Source organism: Coenobita brevimanus, chromosome 81 (genome assembly GCF_032717465.1).
Source record: "Coenobita brevimanus isolate Jiangsu-jjx chromosome 81, ASM3271746v2, whole genome shotgun sequence".
Classification (NCBI taxonomy): Eukaryota; Metazoa; Arthropoda; class Malacostraca; order Decapoda; family Coenobitidae; genus Coenobita; species Coenobita brevimanus.
In genome coordinates, this window is record NC_137034.1 from 6,035,724 (window position 1) to 6,056,218 (window position 20,495).

A 20,495-nucleotide genomic window follows, 5' to 3' on the forward strand; every position below is an offset into this window, starting at 1 on the left:
TGATGGTCACTACCAATATCCGCTCCCCGTTTAACATGAACATCTAGCAGAGAACTTCTATGCCTCCTACTGATAGCGATGTGATCAATCTGATTTTTATATTTTCCACATGGCGACACCCAAGTTGTCTTGTGTATATTGCAATGCTGAAAGAGTGTGCCCCCGATGACTAAGTCATTTGCTAGACAGAAGCTTCCAAACCTCACTCCGTTTTCACTCATCCTACTACCAACTCCCATCTTACCCATACATGCCTCAAATCCCTCATTTGAACAGCCCATTACTGCATTAAAGTCTCCAACGCAGATCAAAACATCATGTCTAGGTACCCTTCCTACTCCTTCTTGCAACTTTTCATAAAATGTGTCTTTCCTTTCATCGAGTGCATCATTAGTAGGTGCATAACACACAAACAGACTGATGCTGCCATGATTTGATTTAAACCGTGCATATAACAATCGCTCATCTATAGGATCCCACTCACATAAAGCCTTATTTGCCTTACAACCCAGCAACAATCCTACTCCCTGATAATGCATTCCGTCCTGTCGACCAGATATCAATAAACGTATACCATCCTCCAAATCCAACTTATCGACTCCAGTTAATCTAGTTTCTGTCAGAGCACAAATATCAAGTCCGTAATTTTGAAAAACCTTCACTAACTCATCGATTTTACCGTCATGATTTAGCGTTCTCACATTCCAGTTACCAATTTTAATTGTATTTTTTGCATTGACAAAGGAATTAGATTGTAATTGAGGCAACCGAGAGATTCTTAGCACCCCCGGCCCATTTAAGGGCTGCACGGGACTGGGGGCCATTATTGTTCTTTCCGAGTCCATCAAGGTTTCTTTGGCTAACTTCCTGAACACCTCGCCATTGTGTTGCAGTCGCAGTAGGCAGCTAACTTGCCTGATTGCCCACACCCGAAAGACCCAGCTATGCTGTAAACAGTCACGTGCCGGCATGCTTCCCAGCCATTTCACTCTCAAGGAGTTCCTCTGCCTGAGAAAGCAACCACCCCCCTGCTCCCGAGGGCTTTTGATCTGTGTAGGTAGAGGGCGATCACTCCCTCACTAGCCATATACAGTGTATAGGCTACACTCACCAGTAACAAAGCCATCAAAATCAGTATCGTCACTGTCAAAGCTGCCAAAGTTTGTATTATCGCTAAATTATTACTGCCCTCATTCGGTGCAAGCCATGGTTGGAAAAAAGTGTGTCATAAATGATTTATGACACGACAGTGATTTAAATCATGTAATAAATGTCGTGTCATAAACGTCACAAATTCATAAAGCCACAAATTTACAAAAATAAAAATAAAATCCTATACATTTGAAAAACCATGAAAAACTGTCAGTATATAAAGTTCTATTTCATGCTTTCCCACAATACTGCAGGTACAATATAAATGTCAGATAAGACCAAATAAAACTAAAATGTACTGAGTTTTCAAAGATCAAGAATTCACTACAATCTGACAAGACTAAATGAAAGAACTACAACAATCATCAGTTTTAGAGGCTGCTCCTTATAAGATAAAATGAAATAAGATTCTTCCTGATTTGACAGAGCAATAATCAAGTAAATTAATAGGTAGTGCTGCCAAATTTGTCCTAATATAATTTCCCATTCAATTTTTAAACTAAAAATAAAATTATACTTATAAAATTATCTGCTGATATTCCTGAAGATTTTAAAAGGAAAGAAATAAACGTTAAATCTATGGTACTGTAATTTTTTCTTAATTCCTGACATTTCGAAATTATTTTATCAGAGTCTTTTTTTCTTCCAGTAACTGTACAGCCACAACTGCTACGGTATGGTCAATTGGTTATGTATTGCAGTTAACTTTCTTTTGTTTCTTATATACATCACTGTACTAATGTCATTGGTTTAGATGTTTGAAAATACAGTAGTGATCAACTTTCCTGCCTTTTCATTTCCAAGAACATTTCACACATCTGTATGGACAAGACCAAATGCTGAAAAGATTCACTCAACCCTTGCAGAAGAGGCAACAGCAGTATGCAGCTGTTGTGCTGTGTTTAGTGCATCTTATTCAATTTACCCTGCAAAACTCTGCCACCATGCAAATTAATAAATAAATTAAAACTGCATGTGAAATTACGCATTTTTGACATTTATGACATGTTTAATGTGTCAAAAATTACTGATTTAAAGTATGTTTTAAATTATTGTTTTAAATCACTTGATATAAATCAGGCCAACCCTGGTGCAAGCATATAATAAAGTTGCTGGAGGAGTGTTGGCCATTTTTCAATAATACAGTACAGTTATATTATGTGACTGGTGTTTCGGGCATCAAAATATCCATGTTTCGTTGAATTTAAATTTTTCGACCCACCCTCAGGGGGGGGGGGGGGAGAAAGAGAGAGAGAGGGGGGGGAGGGGCAAGTGAATGAAATCCAAGTGGCAGACAGCAAATATCATGGGCACTATTTTATTATTTGAAGAAACATTAAGGAGTACAAAGGACATGGCAGTGACTAATTTAATACTAAAAGGAGGATTTTAGACTAGGTGAAGGATACAATTTGTGGAAACACAATTTAATCTGAAGAAAACAGCTGGAACTCACCGTTATCTTGTACGACAGGGATGAGGACGAAGCTGTTAGAACTGGTAAAGCAGTGGCGCCAGCAGTTGCATAATTTGTGCAGTCTAAAAGGATATGTGAAACTGAAAAAGGTACATTACAGGCAGAGTAAGGAGGAGGAGCTCCACTGGATTTTAAACAAGAGTGAGATAAGTACGACCATTAAGTAACTGGGTTAGTGCAGTTTCCCATCGTCTCAATCATTACATGGAATATGTCAAGAGGAAATGGACTGTTTTGCTGTTCAAAGTTTATTAGTTGATATTTCAGACCCAAAGACAACTTGAAGTTAGAAAAGAAATGATATAGGGAGGTAACCCGAGGCCAGAATGACATGAAGATGACAATTCCCCAAGAACACTGCAGAACAAGCTAAAGAATCCTGTTCATTTCCAGGTACCCCTCCATGACTAGGGACCCAGCAGAAATGTAGGTTTTTCTTCCTAAAAGATAAACGAAAAAGCCATTCATGAATCTCACAAACAAGGAGAAAGTGACAAAAGAGAAAGTGCATTAAAGTGAGTCAGCGAAAACAACAATTATGAATAGTAAGGCATACATCACAAAGCAAAACATCGCGTAGAGCTCCACTGTGAGTACGCTAGGAACAGATGGTAAACTCACAGAATCTATCTATCTATTGCCAGACGCCACAATCCCGTAAGGGGTGGCCATTGACTTTGAGTTATTTGTTTTACGGGGAGGGGCACTAACCCTCCACCAACGCACTTGCTGACACGTAGGGAGCACGTATGGTTTGGTTATATGGTTACCACCCAGCGTTGTAAATGGTTTCTTGGCTTACAGGAAACCATTTGGCTTGTCACTCAATGTAATGCCACCTGTAAAAAAAAAAAAAAAAAAAAAAAAAAAAAGGCTAAAGTAGGCAGCACTACATCAAGTGAGTGGATGATGGTCGCCACCACCCACCACTAACTCAAGAGGGAAAAAGTATTGCAAATCTTGTGCTGTCTGAAGTTTCAGACCCATCAGTGTAAAAACAAGTGGCAAAAGAATGTGCAGATGCTTGAGAAAATAGGAATGAAGGGCAAGGGGTGAGATAGAGGATTTGGAGTATGGACTGAAAGAGGAGCAAATAGGAGTGGGAGGTAAGAGCAGTGGGGGGGGGGGGATTGGTAAAGGAAGAATGGGAGAGCAGAAGTTGTATATGAATGGGAAAGGGAGGGTGTCAGTTTGGGCAGGAAACATTTGTTAGTGTGAGAGGGATGGTAAGTCTCTGGGAAGGTGTTTGATGGAGTTTGGCTAAGCATCAGAAAAACAAAAGAGCACATTGTCAGAAGAGAGTGGGTAGACCCAACTCACCACAGAGGCTTTCATTTGAAGATTACATGCAGCAAGAGCTAATTGTAGACCTGGAGGATGAACTTCAATCATGTTTGGACACAAGGGAAGGAGAGGCAAAGGAACAGGCATATGGCAGCCATATTCAAATATGGAAACAACCAGTACTGTGAAATTGGAGAAGAGTTTGGCAATCAGCTCCCCTTGTGATAAGGGAGAGTTTGGAGGAGGCATAGGCATTGTACGGCAGATATTGTTATAGAGGAAATATGTTCTTTCCAAGTAAGATGAGAATAAAAAGATTAGACCATGGCATTTTCCAGAGATTCAATATTATAAGGTGGTGTTGTAAAGGAGGAGAGGGTGTAAAACTACCCTTATGCAGGAAAAAGCATTGTGTATGATTTAGTTGTTGAGAACTGAAAATCATGTTAGAGGTATAACAGGAAATATATCAAAGAAACTAAAAAATACATCTGAAAAATATAACTAGCATAATACCACACTTGTGGTATAACTAAAATATACCAAAAGAAGCAATATGAGGTATGAGACAAAATATATCTGAAAAATATAACAAGCATAATACCGGAATTGTGGTATAACAATACACCAAAAGAAGCGATATGAGGTATAACAAGGCAACATATATCATAAAATTTTAATACAAGCATTATACCAGAATTGTGGTATAACAGGGAATATACCAGAAGCATGTATGTGGTATATGTGGTATAACGTCAAAATATACATGAAAAATATAACAAGCATTATACTGGCCTTGCAGTATAACAGATACTACCAAAATGAAGCAATATGAGGTATAATTAGACCAAATACTGTACCTTCACACTGACCTATGAAGTCCACCTGAAACACATACATATAAAATACAGTATTATTACACTATGCTTTGTTGTACATTAAATTTTCTTTTTTTTTATTAAACTTTTTTCTTGAATGAAACTGACTTTCTTTAGGATGCCGCCATTATTTTATATGTCACCAAACCACAAAGTAACCCAAGTACCTCTTATCACTAAACCTCCAAGTAACATCACCAAACCTTACCTTTCTACCAGTCACTAAGCATTTATGTTAATGTCACCAAGCATACAGTTTAACCAAGAAAATAGTTTAATGTCACCAAGCATATGGTTTACCCAACCATATTGTTTAATGTCACCAAGCATATATTTTAATGCTAACAGCCATATTTTAATGCCACTAAGTAACTGTGTGTTATTACACAGACTTTGTCAATAAATTGCAGCTTTCAGCTAGAGTGATCTTCATTCATGTGCTTCTAGTAGCTATAATATATGGTCGTGATAAGGGTCACCTTCATGTGATGGTGCTGATATAACCGGGTGCTTCTCCTGCCCACCTACACAAACATCCCTCGACTCATCTCCCAAACGAAAGTCATGGGCTGCTGGACAATTTCAACATCCCTCAACTCATCTCCCAAACAAGAGTTGCGGGCTGCAGGAGGGCAATTTCGGGCTGCAATCCACGGGGTTCATATTTCTAACAAACCTGGAGCCACAGCAACAATACATACATGAAGATCACTCTACCCAGGTCCACCACGAGGAGGTAAGCTGCTCGGACCCACACCATGCCCGTCCCAACCACCCTTCCATTGGACATGCTGCCACCATCATCACTGCATAGGCCTTGCAGTTTTACATGTTAGTCTGTCTCTGTGTTGACTGATGGCAGTAAACTTGTTGACTGATGACAGTAAACCTGTTGATTGATGGCAGTAAGCGTACTGACTGATGGCAGTAAACTTTTTACTGATGCCAGTAAACTTGTTGACTGATGGCAGAAAACTTGACTGATGGCAGAAAACTTGTTGACTGATAGCAGAAAACTTGTTGACTGATGGCAGTAAATATTTGATTTTAGGAGAAATGTTTCAAACTGGAAGCATTAAATATGGCCTTCAATTTCTTCTTGATCTTCATCTTGGTCTTGATCTTCTTTGGAACACATCAAGAACAGGACTGGTGTGTATGAGAAAACACAACAGGAACTGGTGTGTGTGAGAAAACACACCAACAGGAACTGATGTGTGTGAGAAAACACACCAACAGGAACTGGTGTGTGTGTGTGTGAGGACAAAACAAACCAACAGGAACTGGTGTGTGTGAGGAGGAGAAAACACACCAAGAATTGGTGTGTGTGTGGAGAAAACACACCAACAAGAACTGGTGTAAGTGACAAAGAAAACACACCAAGAACAGGAGCTGGTGTGCGTGTGGAGAAAACACACCAATAGGAACTGGTGTGCGTTACAGAGAAAACACACCAAGAACAGGAGCTGGTGTGTATGGAATGGTGAGCTCACGCTGAGAACAGGATTGAATGCCAGCCGCAAACAAATTTTTAGTCGCGCACACATAGCACCTTCCGCTCAACTAATCTACATCGAGGGTTCTTCTAAGCGAATCATGCCAGCCATATCACGGCCTCTGCGCAGATACTTTTGTAAGGTGTAGCTTGGTGACATTTTGGTGACATCGTACTTTTCTAATACAGAAAAGTTCGTCCAATCTGGAAACCTTATCGTTAGGTGACATAAGTAGGATGTAGGATGTTTTATATTATATATAATATAAAACATATTTTGGTGACATCTTACTTTTCTAACATAGAAAAGTTCGTCCATTTGGTGACATAATTTAAGTAGGATGCAGGATGTTTTATATTATAATATAAAACAATTTCACCCATTTAGAAACCTAACAGAATGGAGGCACCCTAAGATTATGATGTACAATATTCAGGTGCTGTATGTAGATGTGACCGAAAAAGATCTAAATCACGACAGGTGGTTGGGGTTCTTGCCTACCTAGGCAATGGTGCGTGAAGACTGAGAGGATGAGAAATATGTATCAGCGTCCCACGTATGACATTCAGATAAGTGCTGGTGCCCTGATTAACGAGCAACACATCGGCCCAGACTATACTCAGTTCAACAAGTCCGACACCATCAGGAATGACATCAGTGCCTCAGATGTTGATGACCTCACAGATATGGTGCCAGGCAGGGTGAAAATGGCATATAACCTGGTTGTTTGCTGTACCCAAGGATTATGGCCTCAAAAGCGTCCTCTCAGGTACATCCAACACCCACACGGCATATAATAAACATTTTAGATAAAAATTATTAAAATCAAAATTGAAAAGACATTATTCAATGGAAAAAAATATAAAACAAGCAACCACGTGATTGTCACACGCAAGGGCCGAGTGCATGTGATGGCCGGAACGTCCTCCCTTTGTGACATCTCGCCGCTCACCTTACGTGCCTGTTGTGGGTTCGCACAGTACATCCTAGGGCCAGGGCATCACATTTAAGACCCCTTCTTAGCGACCCCCTGGTAAGAAGACCATCCCCACACAACAAGCAAGCATGGCGAAACGACATCAATTTGACAGAAACTGGGAGGATATGTATGTGTGGACTATTCTAAGTACCCAGCCACCCAGACTTCACACGAAGAGAGACAGTGAGAGAGAGATAAGGGGGAGGGAAGAGGGGGACATTTACTTAATTTTGCCAGTGAAAACACCTGAAATTCAGTACACTAAACGATACGGCAATGAACCATAACGTGCCAGGGTTTTGCAAATTTTTACAGCCGGATACCCAATCCTGACACCAACCCTCCCCAATTTATCCGGGCTTGGGACCGGCATTGAGTTGAGCTGGCTTCCTCCTGGGATCAAACGCAACTCAATGGCTGGGTTAAAATGTCATATGCTCCATTCAATCTAACTTGGCCTAAAACTGCACTTTTACTTCCATCCATCCATAAACAATCAGAGAACTTGGACATAACTTCAATAAATTTCAAGAAGAGTACACGAGGCAAAAAGAGGAAATGTACCATGAAATTTATGACAGAAACGAAGGGAAGGAAAAAATCCATGGAGAGATTACTTAAATGCCTCCATCTCCGAAGACTCTCATTCTGACGACAAGGATTTAACTTAGATTTTGATGAAGGAAATGCATGAACAGCAACACCTCAACAAGTGCACGAGTGGCAACATCTCAACAATAACAACATGAAGCTTGATTGCAGGAAATGGAAGTTTAATATGAATAGTAACAAAGAAGATTCTAAAGCCTGACTGCAGGAAATAGAAGTTTGATTTGACTCATAACCAAGGAGATTCTACAGTAAGACTGCACGAAAGCGGTTTGATCTGACTAGTAACCAAGGAGATTCTAAAGCTTGATTGCAGGAAATAGAACTTGTATTTGACTCATAACCATGGATATTCTCAAGCTTGTGTGCAAGAACTAGAAGTCTGATCTGACTAGTAACCATGGAGATTCTTGAGTATGATAGCAGGAAAGGTATGATTTGACAAGCAATCAAAGATATTCTGAAGTAAAAGTGAGCAGATGGAGAGAACACTTTAAGGAATTGTTGAACGTAGAGGATGGAAGTAATGCGAGTATAAGTGGCTGGGGAATGGCTGGGAGAAGGAGGGAGGTGAGAAGACAGGAAGAAATTAGTAGGATAGAAGTTGTGGAAGCAATGAAGAAAGTTAAATCGGGGAAAGCCCCAGGAATTGATGGAGTGTGTGGTGAAATGCTGAAGCATGGGGGAGAGATAGTAGTAGAATGGATGTGGAAGATGTGCAGATTGGCCTGGGAGGAAGGTAGAGTCCCGGAGGATTGGAAGTCAGGTATAATTATTCCCTTGTACAAAGGAAAAGGGGAAAAAGAAGTGTGTGGTAACCATAGGGGCATTTGTCTTCTTAGTATAATAGGAAAAGTGTATGGTAGGATACTTATAGACAGAGTAAGAGAAAGAACAGAGAAATTAGTTGGAGAAGAACAGGGAGGCTTTAGGAAGGGAAGAGGTTGTGTAGATCAGATATTCATTCTTAGATCTTTAGTGGAAAAGTTTCTAGAGAAGGGAAAGAAGTTGTATGCGGCTTTCATGGATTTGGAGAAAGCATATGACAGGGTGGATAGACAAGGATTGTGGAAAGTGTTAAGAATATATGGAGTAGATGGGAAGTTGTTGAATGCTGTGAAGAGTATGTACGATGGTGCGAAGGCTGCAGTGCGTGTGGATGGTGAACTAAGTGAATTTTTCTCTTTGAAAGTTGGGTTGAAACAGGGATGTGTCATGTCTCCATGGTTGTTCAATCTGTACATGGATGGGGTAATAAAAGAGGTACAAGGTAGGGTAGTGGATGTTGGAGTGGCCCTGGTGAGAGAGGATAGTGTTTGGAAACTCCCTGTACTGTTGTTTGCAGATGATACTGTGTTGTTGAGTGAAGACGAAGGGGAGCTGCAAGGCTTGGTGGATGAGTTTGAGAGAGTGTGTAAGAAACGGAACCTAAAGGTGAATGTAGGGAAGAGTAAAGTGATGGTCTTTGAGAGAGGTGAAGTCAGTGAATGTACAGCGAGGTTGGATGGTGAGGAATTGGAAAATGTGAGTACGTTTAAGTATTTGGGTAGTGTGATGAGTAAGGATGGAGGTTTGGAGGGTGAAGTGCTTGAAAGGGTACAGCAGGGAAGAAAGGTTGCTGGTTCCTTGAAAGCAGTGATAGGAAACAGGGAAGTGAGCATGGAAGTAAAAAAGTTACTACATGACAGTATTGTGATACCAACTCTAACGTACGGAAGTGAAGCTTGGACATTGTTGGAAGGACACAAGTCAAGAGTGAGAGCAGTGGAAATGAGTTATTTAAGAGGAGCCTGTGGAGTCACGTGGAGAGACAGGCTGACGAATGAGGATATAAAGGAACGTTGTGGTGTGGATGTGGATGTGATAGGAAGCGTTGTGAGGAACACACTGAGGTGGTTTGGCCATGTGGAGAGGATGGAGGGTGAAAGACTGACAAAGAGAGTGTATGTGAGTGAGGTGGAGGGTGGAAGAGGGAGGGGGAGACCGAGGATGAGATGGAGGGATGGGGTGGAGAGGTATATGAGAGAGGGGGGTGTGAGTTGGGAGCAGGGCAGTGAAATGGCGGGGGACAGGGCGACTTGGAGGCGATTTGTTTGTGGCCACCCCAAACGGGATTGAGGCGTCAGGCAATAGATAGATAGATAGATAATAGCAGGGAAGAGGTATGATTTTACTCTTATACCGGGAGAGGTATGACCTGACTTGCAGCCAAGGAGATCCTAACATTTTAACAGCAGGATATAGACAAACTGAAGGCCTGATATGAGTAAGTGAATAGTTTTAGAGTGAAATGTACTCAACTAATAAGATTAATTTTTAGGGAATTTGCATTCTGTTATAACATCAAATGGTCACGTAACATATCAATAGGACTGTCTTGTCTCTAGACAAAGTATTATCACCAAGGTACTACAGGGTGTTTGTAAGAGGCTAAATGAATGTCTGAACCCAGTCATTTCAAAAGTAATTCTAAAGCACCATCATTGCAGCATGACTATATTTTCGTGTACCATAACACATATTAGTGTATATAATTTCATGATGATGTGGTGACTGATTCACTGTAATGTGCATGAAGCAGCTAGATAGTACAAAATATCGGCCAGTGGAACAAAAAGTTGCTAACAAACTACATGCATGAAAGCAATTCTTTTAATCATTTACATAAATACACACCCTTGAAATCCGACAGGAAAAACTGAAATGTTAAGAGAGAGAGAGAGTTCCCCGGAGACTTCGGCATGGTGAAACAGGTGCGGAGTCACCTCTCTCTCAAGTAATACAGAATTGACATGAGATGGTATTGGTGATGACGGCAGTGGTGGTGACAGAGAAAGCGAGTCACCTGATCCCAGGTGTAGACAGAACAAAAAGTAGTATCAGTCATATTCTGGGGGTGCAGTAAGCAACAAATAAGCACATTATTTGAATGTTTACACTGTGCTCTCTTCAACTTTTGCCTCCCTTCCCTCTACCTACTTTTACCCCCTCCCCCTCATCTCTCTTCTTTTCCCCACTCCCCCTCTATGTGTACCTTCCCCTCCCTCCTTCCTTTCCTCCTACCCCATTCTCCTTTCCCTACTCCCCCTCTCAATCACCCCTCCAACCTTCTCCGAGCCTCGCATTCCCTTCTCCTCCCTCCCTAACCAAGTCGTGTGTGTACTTTCCCTTTCCTCGCCTATGATAGTGTGTTCCAGTACTGTACTGTACTTTCTAGTAGCCAACTTTCCTTTCTCTCTCTCTCTTATGCACAAACACAAATGCACACAACACAGAGAGAGAGAGAGAGAGAGAGAGTGTGTGTGTGTGTGTGTGTGTGTGTGTGTGTGTGTGTGAGAGAGAGAGAGAGAGAGAGAGAGAGAGAGAGAGAGAGAGAGAGAGAGTTTTCACCCACATTTTAACCCCATTTTTCCAGCATCTCCCACCACCATATGCTTCCTCCCACACCTCCATAATTCTCTCTTTCTCTCTCTTCTCCCAGTGCTGGCTCCTGTCTACCTGCTTTCCCTCCATTCGTCTCTTTCCCTCCCTAACACCTGGTCCCCTACATTCTTGACTCATGTCTCTGTGGAATATTCGTAGCATATTTTCCTTACCTATTTATTTTGCCTATTACATCCATTTATCCTCTTGTCCATTAGTGAGGAAAAGGAAAGCTGCAGAAGGGCAACTTAAGATGACAGTCCACCAGGATATGTTTGAGATGAACCTGGAGCTACAACAATATAATAATCAATAGTACACAAGAAGATGCAGGGGTTTAAAAAAGGTAATAAGTGCTCGGGAAGACTTGTAACAATATCTTAACATTCCTTATATGTCCTATTAATAACAAACTGAGGAAAATTTGACAAATCTCTAACGAAATCGAGCTCAACCCCCTCCCCTCTCTGGTTCACAACTGAAAAACAGTGTTGTTGATCTTAATTTTTATTTATTTATTTATTTTTTTTTCAAGCCTTGCAAAATGACCACTGTGTCACATTCCAGGGATATCGGTTGAAATGGACACACACACACACACAGAATGCAAGAGAGAGAGAGAGAGAGAGAGAGGGGGGGGGGACATGGAAGAGATGTAGGAGTTTAGGAGAAAAGACGTAAGGATGGGGAAGGGGAGTACAAGAAAACCTAGTCTTCTATGTGCATAGATATCTATGCCTATTAATGAATATTAAGTGTAAATAACATCGTATCTATCAAGTGATGTATATAAAAATTTTCAAGGTTCATCGTGTACAATGTATCTATTATGTGAGCACCATTACGCCCTATGAACATTATCTATCTATTGGCATGTCATATGGGGAGTGGACTGCTTTTTCTAATATCAGTTTTTTTTTCTCTTTGCAGATGGCAGCGAAGGCTCAAAATTCAGGTTCAACTTCTTCCGTGGGTTCTGGCGACGTAAACAGTACTCCTTTGACAACAAGGTGTAGAGTTACCCACACTCAGTTCTCAGTCAAATGCAGCCAGTCCCCAGTGAAAGGTTCCCACAGCCAGTCCTTAGCAAAAAGTCTTCAAACCCAGCCATCTGTTAATCCAAGACAGCCTTCAGTTGAATGCAGCCAGTCCTCATTCAAAAACAACCAACGCTCTACCACTGGTCCGTGCAGCCAGACCCCATTTAAATACAGTAAGCCCTCCATTAAAGGTTTCCAAAGTCAGTCCTCAGTTAAAGGTTCCCACAGCAAGCCCCCATTTAAAAACAGCAAGCCCTCTGCCCTTGGTTCCCACGATCAGCCCTTAGATACAAATCAAACCCAAGTTAAATGCAGTCAACCCTCAGTCAGAAGTTCTCATACCCAGCCCTCAGTTAAACATAACCAATTCAAAGTCAAAGATCCACATAACCAGTCCTCATTCAAATGTTGTACCAGTCAGTCCTTATTTAACTGCAGGCAGCCCACAGTCAAAGATCCCCAAACCCGGCCCTCACTCAAAAACAGGCAGCCCTCAGCTAAAAGCCTCCACAAACAGCCCTTAGTCAAAAGTCCCCACAGCCAGCCCAGAATCAAAAGCCCCCACAGCCAGCCCAGAGTCAAAAGCCCCCACAGCCAGCCCAGAATCAAAAGCCCCCACAGCCAGCCCAGAGTCAAAAGCCCCCGCAGCCAGCCCAGAGTCAAAAGCCCCCACAGCCAGCCCAGAGTCAAAAGCCCCCACAGCCAGCCCAGAGTCAAAAGCCCCCACAGCCAGCCCAGAGTCAAAAGCCCCCACAGCCGGCCCTTAGTCAAAAGCCCCCACAGCTGGCCCTTAGTCAAAAGCCCCCACAGCCGGCCCTTAGTCAAAAGCCCCCACAGCCATCCCTTAGTCTAAAGCCCCCACAGCCAGCCCTTATCTAACAGCTTTGACAACAAGCCCATCGTCAAGCCCCCTTAGCCAGCATTTATCTTACAGTTTCAACAACCAGCCCATATGCCACAAACAGCCATTAGTCAATAGCAGCCAGCCATTAGTCAATAGCAGCCAGCCCTTAGGCAAAAGTCCCTGCAAACCTAATACAATTAGAAAACCAGTAGCCAGCATCTGTCCCACCTGACCTTGCTTTCCTATTACCCCTTGACAATTTTATTCAACCTGAGAGAGACTAATTATTATGGTAAGAGGTTCGATATAGTTTTCTCCAAGCTCTTCACTAGAAAAAGGAGTCCCCACGAATAAAATCATCTGGATGTTGCAATAATAAACTAATGATATACGTCCTCTGATGCCAGGGATTAACTGCGTTTTCTTGAACATCAGTCACCCAGAATAGCAACCCTTATCCCTCTCTCTCTCTTTCTCTCTCTCTCTCTCACACACACACACACACAGTCTGCCCCCTCCCTCCCTCTCTGACATCACAGCCCCACCCCCATCCAGCCAGAGTATAACCCACGCCAGTGCCGGAAGAATAGTGCCTCAGCTACATATTGGGTGTGCTTGAGCTACGCAATTCACCCACAGATATACATTTATTTCTGTAAGTTGGAAGTGATAATCATTTGTACAGTTGCAGACAAATACATTCACTTCATTATGACAAATAACAAGACAATCTTGACATTTCCATAACAAAGCTGTACTGTCCAGTTTGATATGTTTCCTGCAAAAAATCGATTGGATGTAGCCAGCATGAATTGAATATTACATCACTGGATTCAACTGACTAACCTTGACATCCCCAGCCCCACCTAAACTTGACATCCATGGCCAAGCATAATTTATACCTAGCTTTCAACAGCCAGCTCAAACCTAGCTGAACTATAATCTGACATCTGCATCACTGAAATCCCACCCATGATATCCTCTGCCATAACAGTGACAGTCCTATATGCCCACATTAAGCTAACCTAACCTTGACACCTGCAGCTGACTTTAACCTAGCTTAACCTTGAGTGGCGATGTGGCTTGTGTGGTGGGGTGGGGTGCATGAGTGGAAGTGAAGCCATGTAGGAGCACCAGCATGAGTTACTTCCTGCCCTCTACACATCTATACTCTTTTAATTCTAACTTGGCCTAAAATTGCCATCTCTCTCTATACAGACTGCTGTGCTGTAAGTGCACATCAGTACTACTGTAACTTGGCCTAAAATTACTACGGTATCTCCCCATCTTGAATTCTGAAATGTACCAGTGCTAGTCACAAAAAAGTGCTATGTTAAGATAAAAGCCCAGGATACTGTCTTATTGGGCCACTGAGCTATGAACCTGCAGAAGGATGAAAATATCTGCCAATTTAAGGTGAAAAGAATATAATGCACCTAATCCTCATACTGTTATCTTTTTAAACATCCTTTATTGTAGGGAATGACATAATGCTATTTATTTGGGGGCTGGCATGCTCAAAAGAAATGAGCTGAAAATGAAATACTTAGTTGTAAGTAAATGTAATGTTACCATATGAGGGAACTGCATACACAGAGAAAATTAATTATTGACGTTTCAAATGCAAGGAAAATGAAAGTAATGATACATATATATTTTAGGGACTGGCTTGTTTATAGTAACTTAACAAATGAATCTGTTTCTAATGAGTAAAGTAACTACTGTAAATCCGGATTGGCTCGCACATAGAAAATGAAGAACTAAAATGTTTCAGTAAAGAACTTAGCGGGATTGTAAAGTTGCAGTCAATGGTTGCTTTACAGTCAGAAAATCATATAAAACCCTAAACAGATCTCTTGGCCAAACAAATCTTGAATCTAGTTCAAGGATTCAGGATTTCATTTCATGAGTTCAGTCTCACATCCCCATCAGTTTAGGCATCTCATTTCCTTAATTTGGAGTCTCTGTTAATGAAATCAGAACTTCATATCCAAAACTCGTTTTTATTGTTTTGGCATTTCATTCCATCATTTCCGAATCTCTTTTCATCAGTTCAGAATCTCACACCTTTTCATTTTAATCTTGCTTCATGAGTTGAGAATCTTACCTCATAAATTCAGAATCTCACTTCACTGATTTTCATGGGTTCAAATTCTCTCATAAGTAGTACTGAGCCCTTGACATGTGAAGGAGCCATTGACTGTGTTTGTAAAACAGATACTCTTAAGGTCATACGTATCTCAAGAGGGCAGGGTCATTCACTCTCCCTCCCCTTCTCTAGGATAAGCAGTTGGGACAAAAGTTGGTTGAACGTTTCACCTCTTCTACTGCTGTTACCTCTGCTGGCTAATATTCCTACATAGAGAGAGGCTTTGAACTCTTTGCCCAGAGTTGGCCAAATATTTTACCTCTTCTGCTACTGTACTTAGTTACCTCTACTGGCTAATATGCCTAAGCTGAGAGAAGCTTGGTATGTACTCTTTGATTTGATGGATCAGCAAGGAAAGTGGCTTACATGCCTTAAGTGTGAAGTAGACATGGTGGATCAGTAAGCAAACATTTGTCCCTCACTGTACCTGGAAGGGCACGTGTATACTTTTAAGTCCATCCTCAACCTCTCAATTTGCATTACTATTAAGGATTTTTTTGTATGATGTGTGCAACCTTTATTTTATCAACATAGATGCCCCAGAAACCCAAGCAGTGTTGTGCAGTAATAACGATCACTTATATGATTTTATTTTGAGGGAGTTTGTGTGTAAATGGTCAGATATTCCTCCCTATTTTCCCTACATGTACAGACTGCACAAAAGAGGAAGTCAGCAGCATTTTAAAAAGTTCTGAATTGACTTCCCCCCCCTCCCCCCATGTACAGTGCCCCTCAAATAAATAAAATTTTATACAGTACACATCTGCATTGAGTTTTCATGCATTAGTTGCTCTCACCCATGTGCGGATTACCAGACTTGAGGAATTAACCAAATTTTATACTGTATAAGACAAGTATAGCTCTAGGATGAGTTTCCCAATAGTAGCCTTTCCTTCCACCCTGTGTGTACAGATCCCAAAACTTGACAGATTAGAAAAATTTTATACAATGCAAACTTTAAGTTCAGTACCCATGTAGTTGCCTCTATACCTAACACATATAGTTCCCATATTTTATACAATGCAGTCAAAGTTCAGTTTCCTGTGGTACCATAGTGTATATAGCTTATACTGCCACCCCCCAACCCCAGAAAGAACTCCCGCCCATAGCCACTTGCGCCTTGTTTTGATACATTCATAGCCATGCAGCAGGCCACCTCGAGCTTAGCATGATTTAACATGTCCTGCCTTAATGGGTTCTGTTTACACCACCACCTGTCTCACTACACCCACCTCCAGACTTAACTATCACGAAAAAGCAAAGATTCTACTATACACTATTAAAAAACAAACATGGAAAAACACAGATATACTGGTGTGGTTTCAAGATGCTGAATGCATTCAAATTATAACACAAGTTTCATTCCTGAGGTTCAGTGATACTGAACCATAGGTGATTCTCAACGTTTACGTGTGAAGGCAAGGTTCCTGGTAATTCATGAGTAACTAAACACTGTGTATTCGTTTTGTGGAAATATATTTACACAACATACAAATTAAACCAAAAGCCAACCTAACAACAAATGCCAAATTTTTCACTGCAAACCTTGGCAAAACCTTGTTTAAACCTTCTAAAATGTGAAGACGACTCCATTCCAAATTATTTATTAATCCAGAATCTGAAATTCATTATGCAAAGATTTATTAATTCAGAATTAGAAATTCATTATGCAATGGAGTCAATGTTGCATCTGGGCAAGAACAAACTAATACGAGGGAAGTTATCATTGTATCAGAGTAACAGCACACAAATCCCAGTGACATAGTTTCCCCTATTTTGGTACGTCCCAACAACGGAAACAAGGGACCTATCACAGGTCTACTTATATGCAAGGAGGTTTGGGCTAATCATATCTCTGTGCAGTGATGTGTAAAGTCAACCACCACCTTGAACGTAGACCTCTGAATAGTTCACCTGCACTCAAATGGTTCATCCAGAGAGGTTTCCATCCAACTCCTCAATCTGGATTTTGATCTTACATTCTGATGAAGAAAACTGTGTAACTGTGTAGCTGTTTAATGACTGAATGAAATACATGTACTAGCAAATTTAAGATTTGAGACTATTTTTAGAAATTGTAGGCAAAAGTGTTAGAAAACATTACTGTCCACTAGAAACTGCAATGTAAGTGTCCTAGTAGGATTCTTTTGACACAAGTATTAGGGTTTACAGTATTAATTTTGCTGCATGGTTCAAAATACCTCAGAGTGCACTTCTTTGATGCCATCTGAAACCTTTTGACGAAAGTAAAATCATCTGAGTATTTCTGGAGGAGTCTTGAAGATCAGGCAGTTGTACAGAGGCGAAGGGAGGGTTCCGTGTGTCTGAGATGGTTTAAATGATCATGACTAAGAATACGAATGCATTTATTTTGATAAATTATTTATTTATTGCATTAAAACTGCAATGTGTTCAGCTAAACCTTCAAGTGCATTTTATTGAACTGCTTCATCTTTGTATGTTCCTGTAAAGCTTTTAAAATTTATTGAGTGACAATGTGATGTGACTGCCCACTTGTGACTTGGGGTTTCTATCTGCGACAACATCAAAATCAGCAAATCAAAACATTAATATTTCCAAGGAGGGAAGTCAGGCAAATATTTTAAAAGTTATATTGTGTAAATAAAGTTAACAGCCTCGAAGATGCAATAGGTGGCAAATATATATTATCAAATTATATTAATATGTATCTCATTAGCCACTCATTACTAAGAACACATTTATTATCAAATATTTGCTACAGAGCGTTTTATTCAGCAGACAAAGATAAATAAAATAAAAGGAACCATTTAGGTATTTCAGATGTGCTACAGCCAGACTATAGTAAGTGCTGCATTCAGCTTATAGTATTCTTATCAATCAAAGAATTAAAACTTATAACATTCCCATGACTTGACAATATGGATGTATATATTTATGCTGGGGGTTTCTGCACCACTGGGGCTGAAGGGCTGTACTAAAAGTTGCTTCGGAGATTCTTAATGCCTATTTCTAAAGAATTTATTTTGTCTGTTACATCATTTTATCCAGTTGTATGTTACTGATGGAAAGCACATCAATACTAAATCTATATAAATAATGGGAGAGATTATTAAGAAGAAATACGCATTAGAAATTACAGAGAAATAAGTGCTACAAAGTCTCCAATCTCACCTATAATACAGCCCAAGGTCATAAGACAGGGTAGCAGTGACATGACCCCAAAGGCCACTTCTAAGATTTTGTACATAGGTTTGTTCTGTCCTTGTATATACAGAAGTGTGTTCCTCAGGCCCTTAAAGCCAAAAGAACATTCGTCACTACAGTGAGGTCCTAGATGTAAGGTACTCGCAAAGTGTTCTAACTAAGGCATGTTCATGTGCTGGTTGATGCTGGATTGATCTGGCATATTTCCCATGCACCAGAATGTACCGTACTGTCCAAGTATGGTACTGTGCATGGGAAAGCATACATATTAATAAAACTGAGACTTGAAAGGTAAGGAAAACCCATGTTTATGATTGGACTGCATGTGTAGACATTAATATCACAAACTGAAAACTTGAAAGAAAATCTCTTATTTATGTCCATCATGTTTTTACAAAAATATGGCGGTGGAATGTGAATGGCCACTACCTTTTGGCCTGAACATGCAATAAACTGATACTGGGTCAAGTTCATGAGGGTCTACGTCAGTGTGGGTTAATCCAACCCCTCGTCCCTTCTAGACAGGGAGTGTAGTGGTGCACATAAACAACTGTCTGTCTGTAGGCTACCTTGTCATGCGGCCAGAGACAAGTCATAAAAACAGGGTGGGAAATAGATGAACTCACACTCACACAGATCCCCATGAACTTTTATGAGCAACAGTACACCTGCCCACCCATGAAGACAATGTGTGTAAGATGGCCTCTACTAAACAGTCATGCATTCAAAAATTCACATCATCTAGCACCTCATATGTATATAGTTATATATACTGACAACACACTGCACTAAAATATTTCCCTTGAAAATTAAGGGCATTCCAATACCCTCTTGCTCTCAGTTTTAAAAATATAGGTGATTATTTCTTGTAATCTTACACAATGGAGTAATGTACCTCAATGCAACCAGATCATGTTTACATATTCATCTTACTAACCTGACCCTTAAACTTATGACTAGATGCATTTTCTGTGCTCCTGCTAAGAACTGGAAGTACTAACTTTTATCCTTACTTAGAAGTTCCTTAACCAACTTGGAAAATCTGCATAATCTTTTGTAAATTGATAATTCATCATCTCTGCAAGAAGATCTGATCTTAAAAATGGCAGCTGTGGTTAACCCCAAGAGTCAATGTCATTTCCTTCTACTCTTGCCACCATCAGAAGATTTTATTTAACTTAGAAAGGTCTCTTATTAAAAGGGGTATACTGAGGGTATATCTCGAGTCTATCCTAAACTGGATAAAATTGTCAGAGATGGCAAACAAAATTAAAAACGCTATCCTCAGTCCTAATGGGTTAAAGGGTTAGGTCCTTGTATGTAGAGTATATAAAGGCATATTAGTGGACCATAGAAACTGTACATTGCTTTAGGATACCGTTAGTTCACACGAGGACTAGAGGAGTTTGTATCATTACCTAAGTGGTCCTTGATTGACTGTGACGTCACCACTTCCTGTGCGTCCCAGCCACTAACTTGTACTCATACTTTTATTTTAATAATTCCTTTCATTGCTGATTTTTATTAACATGTAAATCACTTGAATAAATATTACACTAGAATCTTGTTTATTCATCCCAATACTTGAATGAATGATTATTATGAGTTTTGAGTGTACACAGTAACATAAGTGCACCGCTGTGTGACTATTTTGACTAGGAGGAAATAAAAGGCAACAACCTCTAATTCGAACTGTGCATGACCTAGAAAATAATCATCGCCAAGTGATCCATGCTTCTGACAGTGAGTTTTTGCCACTCATTTTTTCTGAGGGTAAGTACTGTTTTTATTAATGGATAGTGAATTTCATGTTATGTAAAGTTATTCAATAAGCTCCACAAAGAGGAACAGTACATACAAACATCCATGAGAAGTTGCAGAAGTGTATTTTCAAATATTTCACTGACTGATTCAGAACACAGAAACAGACAAGCATAGATAATTTTTCAACTGACCGTACTTGGAAAACTTGGGACTC

General features: G+C 40.4%; 1 protein-coding gene across 1 annotated transcript in view; it reads left to right on the forward strand.

Annotated features, from left to right (window-relative positions):
• LOC145409537 (uncharacterized) overlaps positions 1 to 12,314 on the forward strand; it is a 262,433-nt gene extending 250,119 nt beyond the window's left edge. The window contains exon 6 of the mRNA XM_080279926.1: positions 12,229 to 12,314. Coding sequence (XP_080136052.1) covers positions 12,229 to 12,314 — 86 coding nt within the window. The remainder of the gene's footprint in view (positions 1 to 12,228) is intronic.
• Positions 12,315 to 20,495: the final 8,181 nt, after the last annotated feature.